The sequence below is a fragment of the Tursiops truncatus genome, chromosome 1 (genome assembly GCF_011762595.2).
Source record: "Tursiops truncatus isolate mTurTru1 chromosome 1, mTurTru1.mat.Y, whole genome shotgun sequence".
In the NCBI taxonomy this organism is placed as follows: Eukaryota; Metazoa; Chordata; class Mammalia; order Artiodactyla; family Delphinidae; genus Tursiops; species Tursiops truncatus.
In genome coordinates, this window is record NC_047034.1 from 179,750,920 (window position 1) to 179,770,104 (window position 19,185).

A 19,185-nucleotide genomic window follows, 5' to 3' on the forward strand; every position below is an offset into this window, starting at 1 on the left:
AGCGCCCTCTGGAGGGCAGCTTGCACTGTGGGGTAAAGGGCTTGAATGTGTTCGTGCGTGGGGACCCCACCAGCCTTCCCAGGGAGGACAGTGGAGAGACCGCTGCTCTCTGCAGCCTGGAGGATGTCACCAAGCCTGCCGCCTGAGCTCTCTCGTGCCTGTGTACTTACTTTCTGTCTTTCTGTGATGCTCGCCCACTCGACTCGTCAGAAGTGCTGTCTGAGAAGTGCTGACCTGAAAGGTAGCCCTTCTTGCCCTGGAGCGTGGAGTGGGCTTCGGGTCCTCGTGGTCTGCACACCTCCCCACTCCCCCCAGGCTGAATGCAGAGAAGCGTGGGATGCAGGTGTGTGACCTGGCGGGACGCGGACAGCCCAGGTTTGGGGCAGATCGCAAGCCCCCCCCTGGCCTTTTAGTCAAGTGTAGGGCATTCGGGCTTCTAGAAGCTGAACTGGAGAGAGAGAGGACTGGACACTTGAGCTTCTGTCGACAGTGCTTTTCAGCAAGTGGAGGCTGATCGGGGAGCAATAGGGTGTGGGGGAAATTCATCTTCAGACGGGGGCGCGGCGGCTGCAGCTGCAAACGTGTCTGTCTCAAGTACTCGGTGTGGCCCTGTCTGCGTCTGTCTGTGTCGCGGTTGGCTCGGGTGGCATGGCAACTGCTGACTCTGTCCCTTCCGAGGCTGAGGTCTCCCTGAGCTGCACAGAGCACCTGGCAAAGCTGTCGTCTTAGTCTCTGCATTCTTCCTTTAACGACCAGGTGATTTGCCTGAAGCCAGAGCCGCGCGGCGCCACGGCCAGATGTGGACGGTATTCCCGGTGGGGTGACAGGAGGGCCCTATCTGGGGAGCCACCAGCATCCCCTGCCGCGGGGCCTCATCCTCTGCGACGGGCCACCTGGTGCCATCGGTCCAGCCAGGAGCGTCGTCAGGCTCCAACTGGGACACAAAGACATACCCGATAACGATCAGTAAATTAGAATTTAAGTTATTTTAAATTCCACGGGTAGTACAGGAAAACACGCTTACTCACATGTCTAAAGGGTGAGGTTCTAGCCCCTCACTGTTCCTACCATTCCACACATTTCAATGAATTTACCTACAGACCTTCATCCACGTGTCGTTTTCTTTCTTTTCCTTTAACAGAGGTGGGATTCCCTTACGCGGGTTGCTTGGTAACCTGCTTTCCGCCCTGTAACTTGTCTTGGCAACGTCCCATGTCAGGACCCGCCCATCGACCTCCCCCTTTTTAATTGCTTCCGGGCTCCACACCCAGACGGACCGGCTTTAATTCAGGGCTTCCGTTTTCAGGAACACGTGGGCCGTCCTCATGGTTTGCCGTTTTCAGCGGTGCTGCGGCAAGGTTCTTGTGCGCGCGTCCTCGTGCGCGCTGCAGATGTCACCACGCACGCGGCCTTTGCACACACGTGAGGGCCCCATGGTTTGGTCTTGTCGGCCCCGGCAGCTCGCAGCCTGGTCGTGCTCAGTGGCGGAAGGCGGGCTTCCCAGTCAGACCTCCACACCTCCGTCGTGGCTTTTGGGGGGCCTGGAGGAATGACAGTGACGCCTCTGGAGGACACTGTGTTGTCCGGGCAAGACCGTTAGATCGTGTAGTTTGCGAAGCAACTTAATCAGCGACCGCCGCATGGAACGTTAGAACAGAAAGGTTTGAAACCAAGTTATTTTGTGGTTTTGGTGTATTTTCTCACAGCCCGTGCCTCGCTGGGGTGTGTGGGTTTGGGCCCTGGGATCCCCAGCAGGCACTGCTTTCATCCGCTGCAAAGCCTTTTTTGTGCGGTTGGTTGTCTAGGAGGTTAAGATTGTGTAAGTCAGGATGTAAAGAATCACCTCAAACACACCACGCGGTACCCAGCTTAGACGACCTGGGGAAATAAAGAGCGCGTGAGGAGTTTAGCGGGCTCGGAGGGTTAACTTTCCGCAGGGTTCAGAGCTTCCTCAACTAGAGGACACGCGCCCGGCTCCCAAACGCCAGGCTTCTCTGAGCAGAGGAAAACGGAGCCATTTCCTGCAGGCTTTTCCTCGCTGCCAAAGTCAACCTGTGTAGTTTTTTTTTTTTTCTTTTTTAACATCTTTATTGGGGTAACCCGTGTAGTTTTCAGTCTCCTTTCAGGGTGGAACAAAGGAGAATCCGGCGTGCTGCTCTTCTGTTTCATCTTCTAGACTGTTCCGGGTGGCGGGGTGGTGGTGGTGATGAGTGGCTGCACGGAGCCCTGAGCTGCCTGGGGAGAGGCACGTGGCTTCAAGGACAGTGGGGCCCTGGCAGAATCCTGGTCTGCGTTTTGCTTCTCGCGAGATGACATCTTTCCTGGGAAACGAAGCTAACTCCCTCCAAAGGGAGCTCGTTTCAGGAACCGGAGGCTCCCTGGGCTAGAGGGCACCGAGTTCTTTGGAATCACATTAACTTGGCTTTGAGAAAGGAGCTGGGCTGGCGAGGGGCTGGAGAGCCTGTAGCTCAGCTCAGGTGGGACCAGCGGAGTTGGGGGCCTCCCTCCACGCCGCCCCCCACTTTCCCCGCTCCTTATTCCTCATCAGCTGGATCTCTCCTCCTGGGGTGAGCCTGCAGTGACTTCTCCAGGTGGATTCCGAGGTGGCTGGAAGGGGCTTTGGTGGCATGTCGGCCCCAGGGCACAGCAGGGCCGGCTACGGGGGTGCTTCGCACGTGCGGTTCCTGCCTGGTGGCTGAAGCTGCGCTGTGGTGGGATTCAGGGCTGCCAGGGGAGTCGGGCGTCCTCCCTTCAGACTGCACAGCATTCAGAGTCACGGCCCTCATGTGCACTGGCTGGTCGGTAGGTGCTAGGTGCTGCCCGTGCCTGCCTCGTGCCGTGTGCACTGGGGCTTGGGGGCCACGGGGTCAGGTGAGCTGCTCATGGGCACCGCCTGGTCCGGGGCTCAGACGTGGCTGTGCAGGGACTTGGGCAGCAGAGACCACCGGGGAGGGAGGGAGGGCCAAGTGCGGGCAGTCAGGGCCACACGCGGGTGACAGGAGCAGGGCTAGTTACCTGGGCGGGGCGGGGCATGATTTCTCAGGGCCCAGGACGTCCTGAAGTCCAGCCGGCGGCTGCGTCCACATGCAGCGGCCAGAGTCGGGTCACTGTGAAGGGGACCGAGGTGCATTAGGAAGGCGCGGTCCTCAGGGAGACCAGACGTGTCACCTCGGACAGGTGCCCGGTCCCACCTGGGCCTTCAGGGGAGCGGAGAGGGCCGTGTCAGGATGGGCCCCAGTCAGCGGGCAGCCCCACCGTTGACTGGAGGCGGTGATGTTGGCGGCTGACGGCAGAAGAAGCGTGCGTATATGGGCTGATGGGGAGTTGATGGGTGGCCCCAGACGCCGGAGCACAGTGCTGAGAGTCTGGGGGTTTCAGGGACTAGAGTGATGTCTGAACTCCTAGACAGGAGTGCAGGGCCTGGGATCGGGGTGGAAACAGCACAGGCAGACTCCAGCCCGGTCTTGCCCTGGGCCACTGTGCGGTGACTGTGCTCGGCAGGTGGGGACAGCGCCGTGGGAGTGGTTGCTCCCTCTGCAGTTGGGCACCTCAGGTGCTGCAGGAACCAGCCTCGCATCGCCCAGGGCAGGGTCGCCCTCGGCCCTCGCTCCAGGGACCCTGTGGAGGGCCGACCTCGACTCTTCCCGGTACGAACATGCCTGCACTCACACCCCTAGAGTGAGTGGGCCTCAGGGGAGGGCTGTGAGTGATGGGAGAGCCGGAGCGCCCAGCCGTGCGTGCGTCTGTTTAGAAGTTTCTTATGTAACAGAACAGCAAGTGGGCCCCAGCCAGGGAAGCACCGGCCCAGGCAGGCATGAGAGCCCGGCCCCACGAAGGCAGGGGAGGGTGAGCAGGGGAAAGGACGGGTGAGCCTTGAGGTGAGCGCAGGAGAGCCTCAGGTGTCTGACAGCCTCACGTCTCCCTGAGCGCACACGGAGTGAGCCTCATGAGCAGGGAGGAGGCCGAGGAAGTGGGCAGCGAGCTCGGGCTCCATCCTGCAGGTGGTGACTGGGGACAAGCGCCCTGGGTCTGCTCGCCAAGCACTGGGGCTGCCCAGTGGCCGCTGCCCAGCTCCGAGCACCGGTTACCGTCGAGGGGAGGCTTGCGCCAGGCCTGCCTGAGCCGGGCTCCGGTGCCCTTGCCCCACCCAGGCTGACGGCCCCTCCCCGGCCCCTGTGCTTCCTCCCAGGCCTGCCAGCACCACCGCCCCGGGGACTCACCACCCCTCAGGACTCGCCAGTGGGACCAGGGGTAAGTCCAGGCCCGAGAGGCCTGTTTCGGAATTCCACAGTCAAGTATTTAAAGGTTCTGGGGGAGGGAAAGTCCCCTTTGCATCTTTAAGAACAGTTGATGTCCTGTTTACTTGTGGGGGCTGGGAAGCGTCCCAGTGAGCCGGAGGGGAGGGGCCCCCAGGTGTCGAGGTGCAGGTGTCCTCAGCCGCCCTCCTGCCCGTCTCCGCGGCGGGTCCCTAGTGCGCTGCTCCCAGCGCCGGCTGTCAGGGCCGTGGCTTCTGCTGCTTGTTGATGATCCTCCAGTTGCCATGGAAGGCCTGTGTCCGCACTCAAGCTGATGTGTTCTCCCGCAATTATGTCTGACGGCTGGGAATCTTTCAGGACTGAATGGCCTTTTTTCCCCTTCTGGGACACGGAGGAGCGCTCTTCGCAGCCTCCTCTCCTGACCCTCTGCCAGGAGAGGGCGCTGGTGAGGCCGTGGCTTCCCCAGGCCGCAGCCGGGCAGGTGCGCCGAGCAGCTGGTGCTGGAGGGGACAGGGCGGCACCGACAGAGGCCAGCACGTTGGTGGGCCTGTCGGAGAGCACACGTCTCCTCTGGTGCTAGGAGCTGCGGCCGCCCCTCAGGGATCCTGAGCCGGGTCTGCCCATGGCTCGGGGCTGGCTCTGGCCAGCGTGGTTTTTGAATGAGGTCAGAGTTGGCTTGTCCTCCTGATGACCTTGTCTGCCAACATCACCCTGGACGTTGACCTTCTGGAAAGGTTGAATGATTCGGTATCCAGGGCTGTCCCCAGGATGTGGCTTTAATGTGGACCGTGCAGCTGGGAAACTGGACCAGAAGTGAACGTGGTGTTTGCCCGAAGACACGTGTTTGAGGACAGCCTCCCGGCCCCCGCTGGCCTGTCCCAGCATTTTCCCTCCAGCGGTCGGCATGGTGCCCCTAAGTGCTGAGGGGCCACAGGGCAGCACCTCCAGCCCCAGAGGCAGGAGGCGCTCACGGCGGCTTGTGGGCTCTGAGGGGAGCTGAGCAGACCCTAAATTCTTCTCTGCCCCTAAGATGCTGCCCGGATCCCCCAGTGCCCCTCGCCCATTTCTTCAGCACCTCATCATGGGTTGGGTCCTTCTCTGTACCAGCACCAGCCCCCCCCGTTCCCCCCCCCCGCCCCCGGGCCAGCTGTCGCTGCTGACGACAGACGTCTCATTTGTTAACGTGGACATCATAAATAGAGACCAGGATTTGAGAGACGGGTCTTCAGCAGAGCGAGGGCCCTCCACCTCTTCACACCGGCCTTTTAGTGCAACGTTCGTTTTCCTCACGTTAGTCACATTTACCTGACCCTGTGCCGGGTACCTTGCCAAGCCCTTTCTCACCGTAGGCCTGTGACCTAGGTACTGTTAGCACCCCCATTTTACAGATGAGGAGACTGAGGCAAGACCAAGTTAGTTAGGCGACTTGCCCACGTCACGTGGCAGTGAAGTGGTGGAGTGGGGCTTCCAGGGCCCACGTCAGCTGCCATCATGGTCACTGCCTTAACGGGCGGGTTCATGTCGTAGGAACACAGGTGGTTAGAATCAGAAGGGGTCTTGGAGAAGTTCAGTCCAGGGGTGGAGGTGAAACCCAGAGAGGTTCAGAGACAAGCTGGCCCTGCAGCCCGAGTGTCAGAGAACCCACCCGGCTTCCCTGGCCATTTCCCCTTCTCCACTTGCTTTTCCTTGTTAATAATATTTTTATTCAAATATTATGATGTGGGAGAAACCACAGAATTGCCCCTCTCGGTAGTTAGAGAAGAAGCAATTAGACGTGATGCCGGGTTCCAGGAGATTCCAGACCTCACTGCTCCCTGTGGCCGCATCAGAGTCCTCCCTTCCTTCCCAGGGGCCTGTGCCAGCGGGCGGTGGGAGGGGCTTTGTGAAGGTACTGGGGTGCATTTTGTCGTCTTACCCAAGCTTTCTTCCCTTCAGCTGTCGCTTTCCCAGCTGGCGGCTTCCCCACAGTCCCCAGCTCAGCGCCGCTCGGCCGAAGCCTCCTCAAAGCCACCGGGGAGCCCCACGCTCTCCCTGGCCCCGGGGGTAAGTAGGCTGCCCCTCCTCTCGCCTGCCTCCTTCCAGGAAATGGCTCCAAACTCCTGACTTCTGTGGAAGTCTCTGACTTTGGGAGCTGCCCTGGTCCTTGGTGAGGTGACCAAGACCTTCCTGGGTTCTCTGTGTTGCGGGCGTTGGGATGGGGGCTGGACATCACCTCCTTCCAGCTTTAGATCTTTGCCACCATCCGTCTCAGTGACCAAGGGTATTTGGTCTGGGAGCTTTTCCTGCCACAGGGCTTGATTTAGGCTTTGCTCTACCTGAGAAGACAAAGTAAAAGTGCCCTTAGATCTCTGAACGTGAGAGGAAAGGGGAAGTTTCGCTGGAGATGTAAATAGAGGTCAGTCCAAGTTGCCAGCTCCCCCTCCAGGACGCTCGCCCTGCGGCTGGAGGAGAGTTTGTGAAGCCCACCGTCCCCGATCCCAGTGGAGCTAGTGGGCTAAAATAGGCCTGTTTCCTTCTACTGAACTTGGGGGACTCACGTAGAGTTTGCTGGTTCACCTGCAAACTTCAGTCTTGCCTTGGAAGTCTGTTGAGGAAAAATGGTTCCATTTAATTACTTCCTTGAAAACCCTCACGGTGAAATGCCTGATTCTAAAATATATCTGGGCTCGTGTCATTATGAAGAGCCTTCATCTCTAATGTTACCGGCGCCTGAGGCCCGTGTTCCTTGCCTCCGGTCACGTGGGGCTCCTTCTGAATGAAACGGGAAGCTTGGGAAGCCAGTTGGAGAGAGGGCGTCCCAGACCCCGTCAGGCTCTTCCTTTAGACGGAGGCGGGCGGAGGGTGCCGGTGAAAGCCTAGAGCATTCGGTGACATGGGGACAGGGAAGCGTTTACACAGGCTTGGGGGCTCTGTCCCACAGTCTCCCTAGCGTTATTGGAGTTGGTTTCATCTTTCTGTTCCGTAGACGTGGTTTTGATGTTCATTCGCCTTCTCAGGCAGCAGATGTCTCCTGTGCTACTGGGCTGTTCAAAAAATTATGATTCCTTCCTCGTTGCTTTTCGACTCACATAAAACACAGGATGCCCCGGTGAATTTGAATTTCAGATAAACAATCCTTTCCAGCATAAGTGTGTCCCAGATACTGCATGGGATATTCTTATACTGAAATTACTCACCGCTTCCCTGAAATTCCAGGGCAGCTGAGCCTCCTGTGTTTTCATTTGCAATGTGACAGAGGCAGTTCACCCACGAGCCCCAGGTCCAGGCATCCTTGGTGCCTGGGTTTGCCTCACCTGGGGCCCCACTGTGTTCGGCAGGAGTTCCCCTTGGAGGGCAGGATCTCTCACCTGGAAGCTGACCTGAGCCAAACGGCCTTGGTCCCGGGCACATCCACTGCTGAGCAGTTGCAGGAGCTGCCGTTCACACCTGTGCACGCCCCGATCATCGTGGGAGCCCGGACCAGGAGGTGAGGGGCAGGTCTGGGAGGGCCCAGGGCAAGTGCTGTGTGATCAAGACCCTTCGACCCCCTGAACGGTGGGCTTTCCTAGAGAGCTGGCTTTCCGGGTCCTGCCTCTTGGTTGGCCCTTTCCTGGAGGCTGGCTCAGGAGGCCTTCTGTTGCAGCTCTGGAGGGAAGCCGTCACGAGCCTCCCTAGCGCTGCTGCGGTCCGCCGGCTTTCCCGAGATTCTGGACGCCAACAAGCAACCAGCCGAGGCCGTGGATCCTACAGATCCCGTGAAGTTCAACCCTCAGAAGGAAGAATCAGACTGTCTGCGAGGCAACGAGATAGTGCTACAGTTTCTTGCCTTTAGCAGGTAAACGCTTGAATATTTGGTCTGTTGCTCTTTTCCTGGCTTTCGCATTTCTTGCGCTGAGGAAGAACTTCTTTGTGGCTCTGGGAGAATACTACGATCCGGTCTTAACGGGACTGCGGAATGCCCTCTGTCTTTATTTTCGTTTGACTGGGATCCACCCACTACCATTTCCAAATGCTGTAAAACGTGCTTTGACCGATCTCCTGTGGTCCTTAGTTACAGCGTGGACAGAGTGTTGCCCTGTCCTTGGGTACTGGTGTAGCCCCGAGATCTGGGCTCTCCAGCCATGCCTGAAGTGGGGGGATGCCCGGCGGGCTCCCCGAGGTCACAGTAGGGCTGCTGGTGTGGATGAAGGAGGCGGCCTCTCACCTGCTGTCTTCCTGCGAGTGTGTGACAAAAGCCCGGGTTCTCCGCCCGGACCCTTGAGTAACTCGGAGCTGTCGTTGGATCCAGGGTGTCCCAGGACGACCAGGCAGCGCCGTGGCCACAGACTGTGTATTTCACCTTCCAGTTCTACCGCTTCCCCCCCGAGACAACGCCGCGGCTGCAGCTGGTTGAGCTGGACGAGGCCGGGAAGAGCAGCTCGGCCTCCCTGCCCCACCTCCTCGTCCTGATTCACAAGGACGGCTCCTTTGATGCGGGTGAGCGCTGGGCCCCCGGCAAATGCGAAATCCAGGGCCAAGCTTTGTCTGCGAATTTTCTTATTTAGAAAATGTTGAACGGTGAAAAACTTCAAACACGTTCACAGTTGGAGAGACCAGCGCAGTAAATCAGTGCCCCTGCCACTTACCTCTGACAGTTACCGGTGACATCGCTGCCCAGGTCCCTCCCCAAACCAGGGCTATTCGATGCAAATTCCAGACGTTATATGATTTCATCTATAGATATTTCCTTATGTAGATCTAAAAAAGTAGAGTCTTTTTTAAAATACATAAACTCAATAATATTACCCCATCTAAAATTAATGCTGACTTAATATTATAACTTAATATCTAGCCAATGTTAACATTTCCCGAGTAACTTCATAAAGTTTTTTAGTAGTTTGTTCACATCGGGATCTCAGTAAGGTCTGTGCGTTGGGATGGTGTGACTCTCCAGTCTCTTTCTACCTACAGCCGTCATCACCATCCTGTCTCTGTTTTTTCGCTTTAATTTATTTGTTGAAGTCGCCACGTTGCTGGTGCCCTAGAGCCTCCCAGTGTCTGCACTTCGGTTTTGCGGCCCAGTGGTGACATCTGCGGTGTTCCTCTATCGCCTGTTTTGCCTGTAAATTGGAGTTAGATCTAGATATGTGAGCAGATGCGTGCTTTTGGCTTGGGGCAAGGCGTCTGTATTGCTGGTGGTGTGTCCCTATCTCTGCAGCAGCACGAGGCCTGGGTTGCTGCTTATGCCCCATCAGTGACCATCCAGACTGCTGCTTATGGAGTGATCGCTTCACTCAAGGCTACACAGTGGTGATGTTTTACTCCTAGAACACTTCTTCGTGTATCAGCCGGAATGCTTCCTTAAAACGAAACTTCTCCTCACCAATTCTTTGGTTGCCTTGAGGTGCGATTCATATAGAGAAGGCAGAATAATGCTTGATTTTCTTCTCTTTTGTTTGCTAATTTTTAAAATAGTGAGACAGTTCCCAGCATCCTTCAAGGGTGGGGCCAATGGCTTTTTTTTTCTGATATCATTATCAACTGATGGATTTAAACTGCAGTGGACTGAACATACCAAATATGTTGTTGTTTTTGGTGGCCAGTTGTCCTGTCTTTGGCCCGGCACACGGCTCGTAAGGGACATACCTGGGGTCTGAACCACTGCTGCCTCTTGAGTAGAACTTAACAGGTGGAAAAAGACGTGTTAAAATATTAAATGAAATTAGTTTAACAACATTAACATCAGACAAAAGTGACAAAAGGCAAAGGCATTGCTGGGGATCAAGAAGCCTATTAAATAATAATTAAGGGAATAATTCACTAGGAAAAAATGATTCTGAATCCGTGAACTTCTAACAACCACAGCTGCCAAAGATAAAGGACAAATTGATGGACTTTATAAGGGGAAACTGACAAACCTACAGTCATAGGAGGTTTTGACACACTTCTGTGAGTAAATTGATTGATCAAGCAGAAAAAGAATTAATGAGAATATTATAAAATACAGTTTAAAGAGATGATCTTGTAGAACCTGTACAACCAAGTTAGAGAATATGTGTCATTTTCAAGTATCCTCTGAAACTTATAAAAACTGATTATTCATATATGTGTGCATATATCTTAGGCCACCAAGCAGGTATTGCCATATACCAAGAGACCCTATAGCTAATCTAATTTTATAGCATTCTTTGACCATAATACCTCAAGGTCAGAAATCATTCACTGCCCTCCCCCTGGAAGGCTCCAAACTGCTGGCTCTTTTTGAATTTTAAAACATATTTCTAATTTTTCCCCTAGGTAAATGAAGAAATCAATGTAGAAATGGCTGCTTAAAACTGAATGACAAAATAATATTGCATATCAAAACTAATAAGTAAAGTGGCCTCAGCCATAAAAAGGAACGAAATTGGGTCATTTGTAGAGACGTGGATGGACCTAGAGACTGTCATACAGGGTGAAGTAAGTCAGAAAGAGAAAAACAAATATCGTGTATCAACACATATGTGTGGACTCTAGAAAAATGGTACAGGTGATCTGATTTGCAAAGCAGAAATAGAGACACAGACATACAGAACAAACGTATGGATACCGGGCTTCCCTGGTGGCGCAGTGGTTGAGAGTCTGCCTGCCGATGCAGGGGACACGGGTTCATGCCCCGGTCCGGGAAGATCCCACATGCCGCGGAGCGGCTGGGCCTGTGAGCCATGGCCGCTGAGCCTGCGCGTCCGGAGCCTGTGCTCCGCAACAGGAGAGGCCACAACAGTGAGAGGCCCGCGTACCGCAAAAAAAAAAAAAAAAAAAAAAAAAGAGATCCTTTAGGGCTTCCCTGGTGGCGCAGTGGTTGAGAGTTCGCCTGCCAATGCAGGGGACATGAGTTCATGCCCCGGTCCGGGAGGATCCCACATGCCGCGGAGCGGCTGGGTCCATGAGCCAAGGCCACTGAGCCTGCGCGCCCGGAGCCTGCGCATCCGGAGCCTGTGCTCCGCAACGGAAGAGGCCACAACAGTGAGATGCCCGCGTACCGCAAAAAAAAAAAAAAGTATGGATACCAAGGGGGAAGGGGGTGGGTGGGTTGAATTGGGAGATCGGGATTGACATGTATACATTATTGATACTATGTATAAAATAACTAATGAGAACCTACTGTATAGCGCAGGAAACTCTGCTCAATGCTCTATGGTGGCCTAAATGGGAAGGAAATCCGAAAAAGAGGGGATATATGTATACGTATAGCTGATTCACTTTGCTGTACAGTAGAAACTAACTCAACATTGTAAAGCAACTATACTCCAATAAAAAGTAACTTAAAAAAAAAGCAAATAAGTAAAATGGTAATTACAGGGACATTTGCAGCTTGAGATGCTTCTATTGTTGGTAAAGAAGAAAGTATCTTTTAACATGCTGATCTCATTGTTCAGCTCAAGAAGTTTGGTGAAAAAAAACCAGAGCAAACCCAATAAAGTAGAAGGAAAGAAATTAGAAAATGAGCATAAATGCTTAGAAAACGAAGAAATAGTGGAAAGGGTCAGCCAGATCGTTGGGTGCGAGAAGTCCTGGGTGCAGCAGGTGATGCTCCGTTCCCTTGTCCAGGGTCAGAATCAGTGCGGGGAGTCGGAGCCGTTGTGGGAATGGGGTTAGCCCGAGAGCCCGTGGTGCTAGCCGTGCCCCCATCAGGTGAGCGGCAGGCAGAGGTCGGGCTGGGCAGCCGCCGTCAACCTTGAACCTGCGCCCCCCGCTTGCCTGTGGACCCCGGCCTCCTCTCTTCCTGTGGACAAATCTGAAAAGAAAGGGGAAGGGGTGAGAAGCTTGGGCTCTGCTTCTTCCCCCAAACCCACCAGTCGATGAGCTGCCCTTGCCCTGGGAGGAGGGTGTGCTGGGCAGAGGGTGGCACAGGCCGTCCCTCTGCACGGAGGTGGGGCTGGGGACGATGTGTTCCTGCAACCTTCCTCCGTTTTGTTCTCCCAGCTCACATAACCGTTGAGTTTATGGCCAGCGGGGCTGTGGCCCTCCTTAGGGGAGGGGACCAGTCACCACTGGGGAGGAGACCAGTCACCACTGGGGGTGTTTCCCAGCCTTCCTGGGACCACTGCTCCCAAACCCACCACCTTTCCTTTGCTAGTCCCCCCAGGACCAGCAGTGGAGCCTTCCTGGGACCACTGCTCCCAAACGTACCACCTTTCCTTTGCCAGTCCCCCCCAGGACCAGCAGTGGATAGTTCAGCCTATGTCCCCAGAAGGCTCTGAAATGGATCAGAATAATGCCTGGATTTCAGGGCCCCTCTGCACGCATTGCTGACCATTCATTCCCTATTCTGTTTCCCGTGCTAAATGCTATCCAGTCACTTGATCCAGTGGAGCTCATCGGAGGTTCTGCAATGAGGTTAAATGATAGTGTTAAGATAATTCAATAAAAAAGGCCAACCACTTAGAGACGCTCCTGATTTGACTGTAAGCCCCTTTCCACTATGAATTGCCCAGAGAGAAATTAGTCCAAAAATTAAATTTCCCTGCAAGTGGAAGTCCAAAGAAATTAAAATCCAGAATCGAATTTTCTTGTCATGGCGAATTAAAATTCAGAGTCCACAAAGGCTTTGCAATTTCATACACAGCTGAGCCTTGGCCAAAGATGCCTCTGACTGAGCAGATCTGGGCTTCCTTTGGCAGCCCAGACTTGGGGGTTCTCTCCGGATGGACCAGGTTCCTCAAGACCTCAGAAGGTTGAGCTGGCTCAGCACCGAGTCTTTCATGGGCCTCACTTAAGACGTTTTCTTTTGTTGTTGAAATATAACATGCATACAACAAAGTGCACCATTCCATGAATTTTTTTTTTTTTTTAGTAAATGTATTTATTTATTTATTTATTTATGGCTGTGCTGGGTCTTCGCTGCTGCGCGTGGGCTTTCTTTTTAGTTGCGGTGAGCGGGGGCTACTCTTTGTTGTGGTGCACGGACTTCTCATTACGGTGGCTTCTCCTGTTGTGGAGCACGGGCTCTAGGTGCGTGGGCTTCAGTAGTTGTGGCTCGCGGGCTCAGTAGATGTGGCGCATGGGCTCTAGAGCATGGGCTCAGTAGTTGTGGTGCACAGGCTCAATAGTTGTGGCTTGTGGGCTCAGTAGTTGTGGCTCACAGGCTCTAGAGTGTGGCCTCAGTAGTTGTGGCACATGGGCTCAGTAGTTGTGGCTCGTGGGCTTAGTAGTTGTGGCACACGGGCTCAGTAGTTGTGGCACCCAGGGTAAGTAGTTGTGGCTCATAGGCTCAGTAGTTGTGGCTCACGGGCTCAGTAGATGTGGCACACAGGCTCTAGAGCACGAGCTCAGTAGTTGTGGTGCGCAGGCTCAGTAGTTGTGGTGCACGGGCTTAGTTGCTCTGCAGCATGTGGGATCTTCCCGGACCAGGGCTCGAACCCGTGTCCCCTGCATTGGCAGGCGGATTCTCAACCACTGCACCCCCAGGGAAGCCCCGTGAATTTTTAAGGATGGTTAGACCTTATTTGTTAGAGCAGTTCTAGATTTACAGAGAACCTGAGCCGTTAGCCCAGAGCCCCGTATACTCCCACCCCGCCCCGTCTCCTCTGTTAGCAACTTCTTACGTTCACGATGAGCCAATATTGGTACCGTGTTATTAACTGAAGCTCAGAGTTTACCTTAAGGTTTACTCTCCCCACGTTGTACATTATATGGATCTTGACAAACGTGTAACATCATATATCCACTGTTACAGTACCACCCAGAGTAATTTCACTGCCCTAAAATCCCCTATGCTGCACCCTGCCAGCTACTGATCTTTCTACTGTCTCCATAGTTTTGCCTTTGCCAGATGTCATCTAGTTGAGATTATACCGGGTGTGCCTTTCAGACGGCTTCTTTTGCTTAGTAATATGCACTTACGGTTCCTCCATGGCTTTTCGTGGCTTGATGGCACGTTTATTTTGGGCACCGAATGATACTCTGGACGTACCTCAGTTTATTTATCCATTCACCTGCCAAAGGGCATCTTGGTGGCTTCCAGTTTGTTGTTCGGGATTTTGTGTGGACATATATTTTCAACTAATTTGGGTAAATACCTAGGAGCCCAATTGCTGGATCGTATAGTAAAGGTATGTTAAGTTTTGAGAGAAACTGCCCAACTGTCTTCCAAAGTGGCTGCACCATTTTGCATTCCCACCAGCAGTGAATGAGAGTTCCTGCTGCTCCACATTCTTGCCAACATTTGATGCTGTCAGTGTCCTGGATTTGGGCCATCCAAGTACATGTGTAGTGGTAGCTCATTGTTTTAATTTACAGTTCCCTAATGACAGATGATGTAGTGTGTCTTTCCATCTGCTTACTGATTATCTGCATATCTTCTTTGGTGAGATGTCTGTTCGGATCTTCAGCGCATTTTTAAATTGGATTTAATTTAAATTGGATTTAATTTAAATTGGATTTAATATTGTTTTCATATTTGTTGTGTTTTAAGAGTTCTTTGTATATTTTGGATACAAATCCTTTATCATATATGTGTTTTGCAACTATTTTCTCCCAGCTTGTGGCTTATCTTTTTCATTCTCCTAATGGTGTCTTTCTCAGAGCAGAGGTTTTAAATTTTAATGACATCCAGCTTATCAATTATTTCTTTTATGAATCGTGCTTTTGGTGTTGTAGCTAAAAAGTCATCACCAAATCTGAAAGGTCACCTAGGTTTTTTCCTATGTTATCTTCTAGGAGTTTGATAGTTTTGCATTTTACATTACAAAAATTAACATTTTGAGTTAATTTTTGTAAAAGGTGTAATTTTTACAAAGTGAACACATCTGTGTATCTACCACCCAATTCGGATGGGGCTGTAGAGCATTACACAGCAACCCCCCACCCCAGTTATTGACCTCCCCCAAGGGTAACGGCTCTTCTGAATTCTATCACTCTGCATCAGTTTTACTTGTTTTTTTTTTTTTTTGCGGTACGCGGGCCTCTCACTGTTGTGGCCTCTCCCGTTGCGGAGCACAGGCTCCAGACGCGCAGGCTCAGCGGCCATGGCTCACGGGCCCAGCCGCTCCGCGGCATGTGGGATCTTCCCGGACCGGGGCACGAACCTGCGTCCCCTGCATCGGCAGGCGGACTCTCAAACACTGCGCCACCAGGGAAGCCCAGTTTTACCTGTTTTCTGAACTTAAACGGGTCATATTATCCATACCATTTTGAATCTAACTTCTTTCGCTCAACCTCATGTCTGGGAGATTCCTCCATGTTGCTGTATGTAGCAGTAGTTTGTCCGTGATCTTGGCTGTATAGAAACCCGTTGTCCGAATATTCCACAATGTTTACCCATTCTGCTGTTCACAGGCCTTTGAATGATTTCCAGGTTTTGGCTCTTTTGAATAATGCTGCTATGAACATATTTAAAACATTGTGAAATGATCAGCCCAACGAGTCTAGGTGGCATCCATCATTGAACATAATTATAAAATTCTGTTTTTCTTGTGACGAGAACTTTTACGATCTACTCTCTTAGCACCTTTCAAATATGCAACACGGTGTTATTAACTGTCGTCACCGTGCTGTGCATCACATCCCCGTGACTTACTTATTTTATAACTGGATGTTTGTACCTTTTGGCCCCCTTCACCCATTTTGCCCACCCCCCGCCCCACCTCTTGCAACTACCAGTCTGCTTTCTGTATTTAACGAGCCTGATTGTTTTTAAAAAGATTTCACGTATAAGTGAAATCATATGGTGTTTGTCTTTCTCTAATCCATCCACGTCGTCACAGATGTCAAGATTACCTTCTTTTTAACGGCTGAGTAATATTTTGTATATATATATATATATATACTGCATTTTCTTTATCTGTTCGTCCGTAGGTAGACACTTCGGTAGCTTCCACATCTTGGCTATTATAAATAATGCTGCAATGAACATGGCGGGGGCAGGGTGCAGATTTCTTTTCGAGTTAGTATTTTTGTTTTCTTTGGTTAAATACCCAGGAGTGGGATTGCTGGATCATGTGGTAACTCTATTTTTGCGTGTTTTGAGGAACCTCCAAAAAAGGTTTGGAGGAGGCTTTCATAGTGGCTGTACCACTTAACATTCCCAGCAACAGTGGACGAGGGTTCCCTTTGCTCCACTCTCTTGGCTTTTTAAGAATATACGATCGTTCTTTTGGTGCGCATGTGTGTGTGTGCATCTGCGTGGGTCTGTGCCTGGGACTGAAGCTGCTGGGTCCCGGGGCAGCACAGGTCTAGCTTTGGCGCACTCCCTCTCCAGTGCTGTGCCAGCTGACACATCCGCTGGAGTAGACGGAAAGTCTGAGCTGCCTGTGTCCTTGCTGGTTGTGTAATGTGTGTGGCTCTGTTGGTTTCTTTCACGTGACCTCCTGGTGGGCATGTGCCGGCATCTCCTGGCTGACCGATGACCTTCCACACGCTGTCGCCTTCGGCAGAGCCTCTTTTGCACTGCTTTGCCCATTTTTTATTGTGTTGTCTGTTTCTCGGTGTTTGTAGGTGTTATGTATATATCCTGATCCCAGTCTTTCTTCAGATGTTACAAACATCTCCTCCCGCTCTGTGCCTTGCCTTTGACTGTGTTAATGGTATCTTTTGGTTAACAGTAGTTTTCCATGAAAATTACGTCCAATTTATCAGTCTTCTCCTTAATGGGCAGATTTCCTAAGCTACACCCAAAATGAGTTTGTCTCCACAAAGTCTTGAAGATATCCTCCTATGTTACCTTCTAGAAGCCTCTTTTCCCTTTTTATCTTCAGATCTAGAATTCATCTGGAATTGATTTTGTGTATCCTGTGAGGTAGGGACTGAGGTTTGTGACCTTCATAAAGAATGCAGAGAGTTAATAGGACATAAAAGATTTTAAAAGCATTGGCTCCACACCCACCAAGCTTACGAAGTGAGTCATTTCTCAGCCTGGAATACTTATTTTAAGCAGAACATTATTCCCAGAATCCAAAGTTTGGTTTTGCCAAAGATGATAGCAGAGACTCAGGGGGGCATGAGGCCAGAGAGAAAAAGCCCTGGTCTCAGCTCTGCCACACAATCGCTCTTTTCTGATGGATGGACCCACTTATGGAAAGTGGCATTTGAGACGTTGTTGTCTTCTGGCAAAGTCTGGACGTTTACAGTCTTGGCAGCCCTGACCACCAGTTCTCGTGGAGGGTCGCCGCTTCCCCTCCAGGTCTGCGTCCTGGTGCCCAGAGTCCATGATGTGGCTCCCACACGCCCTTGTGGGCAGCCCTCAGCAGGCTCATGCCAAACGGCTGCCACCTCTGGTCCAGCGGGAGCAACTGCAGCTTCTGGAACCTGCGGCCCGTAGGCCTGCTGGCTGCCTCTGCCACTCTAGTCACTGTTCTACATTGTGAGTAGAATTTCTTCTGTTTCCTCTTTTTCTTCAAGAGTGGGATGTGCCTCTGGACTTTCCTCACTTACTACTGTCCCCCGCTCCTTTCAGGAAGGTTCCCCCAAGTTTGTGGCCGTTTCATCTGCTTGTGTTGGTCCCTGTCCTTCCATACCACATGCACGGGGCCGCCTTTCCTTGTTATTTCCCTTGCATTCTTGCCTGTTTTTTTCTAACATGTTGTTTTTCTGACAGGCGTCTCATGGTGTTTTTGTCTAGTGGGGTCTTCCCTAGTGTGAGAGCTGGAGTCTGGGTCAGCCAAGAGCATCCACTGTCCTAAAGAACTCTCGTCCATCTTCCCGCCCCTGAGTTATCCCAGCCAAGGGGGCATCTCCCACCAGACCAGCGTCTAGGTCTGGACCCTGTAGTACAGCCTTGATCGCCTCTTCCTTACTGGATCTTGTCTTTCCTGTGCCTTCTCCAGGTGCCCTAATTCCGTGTCCCCAGCTACAGAAGTTGTGCTGGTGCATTTGGGAATACCTGCTTTATCTCTTTGTTCATCTTTCCCCCCACCTCAGAATCATTTGAATGTAAAATGCAGGCGTGGTGACAATTTACCTCTAAATATAGCAGCACACATTACTTAAAAATAAGGACATCTGGGACTTCCCTGGTGGCGCAGTGTTTGAGAATCCGCCTTCCAATGCAGGGGCCATGGGTCCGAGCCCTGGCCCGGGAAGATCCCACATGCTGCGGAGCAACTAAGCCCGCGTGCCACAACTACTGAAGCCTGTGCACCTAGAGCCCGTGCTCTGCAACAAGACAAGCCACCGCGATGAGAAGCCCGCGCACCGCAACAAGGAGTAGCCCCTGCTCTCCGCAACTAGAGAAAAGCCTGTGCGCGGCAACAAGGACCCAACGCGGCCAAAAATAAAATGTAAATAAATAAATAAATTTATAAAAAAATAAGGACGTCCTTTTCTATACACACAATTCTGTTATCATACTTAAGATTATAAGAATTTCATTGTCAAGTTTTCCCATTTCCCCTCATATGTCCATTATAGCTGTGTTTTGCTCTGACATCCAGTCCAGGCCCATGTATTACCTGTAATCATGTGTTCAGTCTCTTTTCATTGAGACTTGTCCCCTGCATTCTTTGTCCAGTGTTGGTGCCTGTTTGAAGAGACTGAGCGAGTTGCAGAATGTCCCACATTCCGTGTGTCTGATTGTTTCCTCACCTGGTTGTCTACCTCGTTCGTCTTCAGTAGTTCTCGTCCACTGGGGGAAGGGCTGAGGGCTCCGTCCCATCCTGGATTTGGTGCGAACTCTTCATCGTTGAGGCCGCGTGCTGCCCGTGCATCCCATCGGAGGCGCCGAGGTCAGGCCGTGTCACCGTGCGGGTGTCAGTGTGAGCACCTGGTAGGGGCACCCGCCCAGGTGTCTCCAGTGGGAAGAGGTAGGCGCTGCCCCCTTTGCACTTGGAAGACTTCTTGGGGCTGTTCTTGGGCTTCGTGTGAATATCTGACCCCTGCAGCCCTTCACCTACTGTCCTAACATCCGTGGCTGTACTTTGCCCGGATCAGCTATTTAAATGGAGCTTTCAAGATGGTAATTCTTCTAATGCTATCATTTGGTCTCCCTTTATGA

At 52.3% G+C, this 19,185-nt stretch overlaps 1 protein-coding gene across 28 annotated transcripts in view; it reads left to right on the plus strand.

The window, feature by feature from the left end:
* Positions 1-19,185, plus strand: part of NPHP4 (nephrocystin 4) — a 148,661-nt gene that overhangs the window by 87,548 nt on the left and 41,928 nt on the right. For all 28 annotated transcript variants that reach the window (XR_004523247.2, XR_004523242.2, XR_004523243.2 and 25 more), the window contains 5 exons: positions 4,190-4,251; positions 6,192-6,299; positions 7,574-7,722; positions 7,879-8,070; positions 8,524-8,711. Coding sequence is in view for 25 of the 28 variants with exons in the window: in XM_073796961.1 (XP_073653062.1) it covers positions 4,190-4,251; positions 6,192-6,299; positions 7,574-7,722; positions 7,879-8,070; positions 8,524-8,711 (699 nt within the window). In the remaining 3 variants the exon portion in view is untranslated. The remainder of the gene's footprint in view (positions 1-4,189; positions 4,252-6,191; positions 6,300-7,573; positions 7,723-7,878; positions 8,071-8,523; positions 8,712-19,185) is intronic.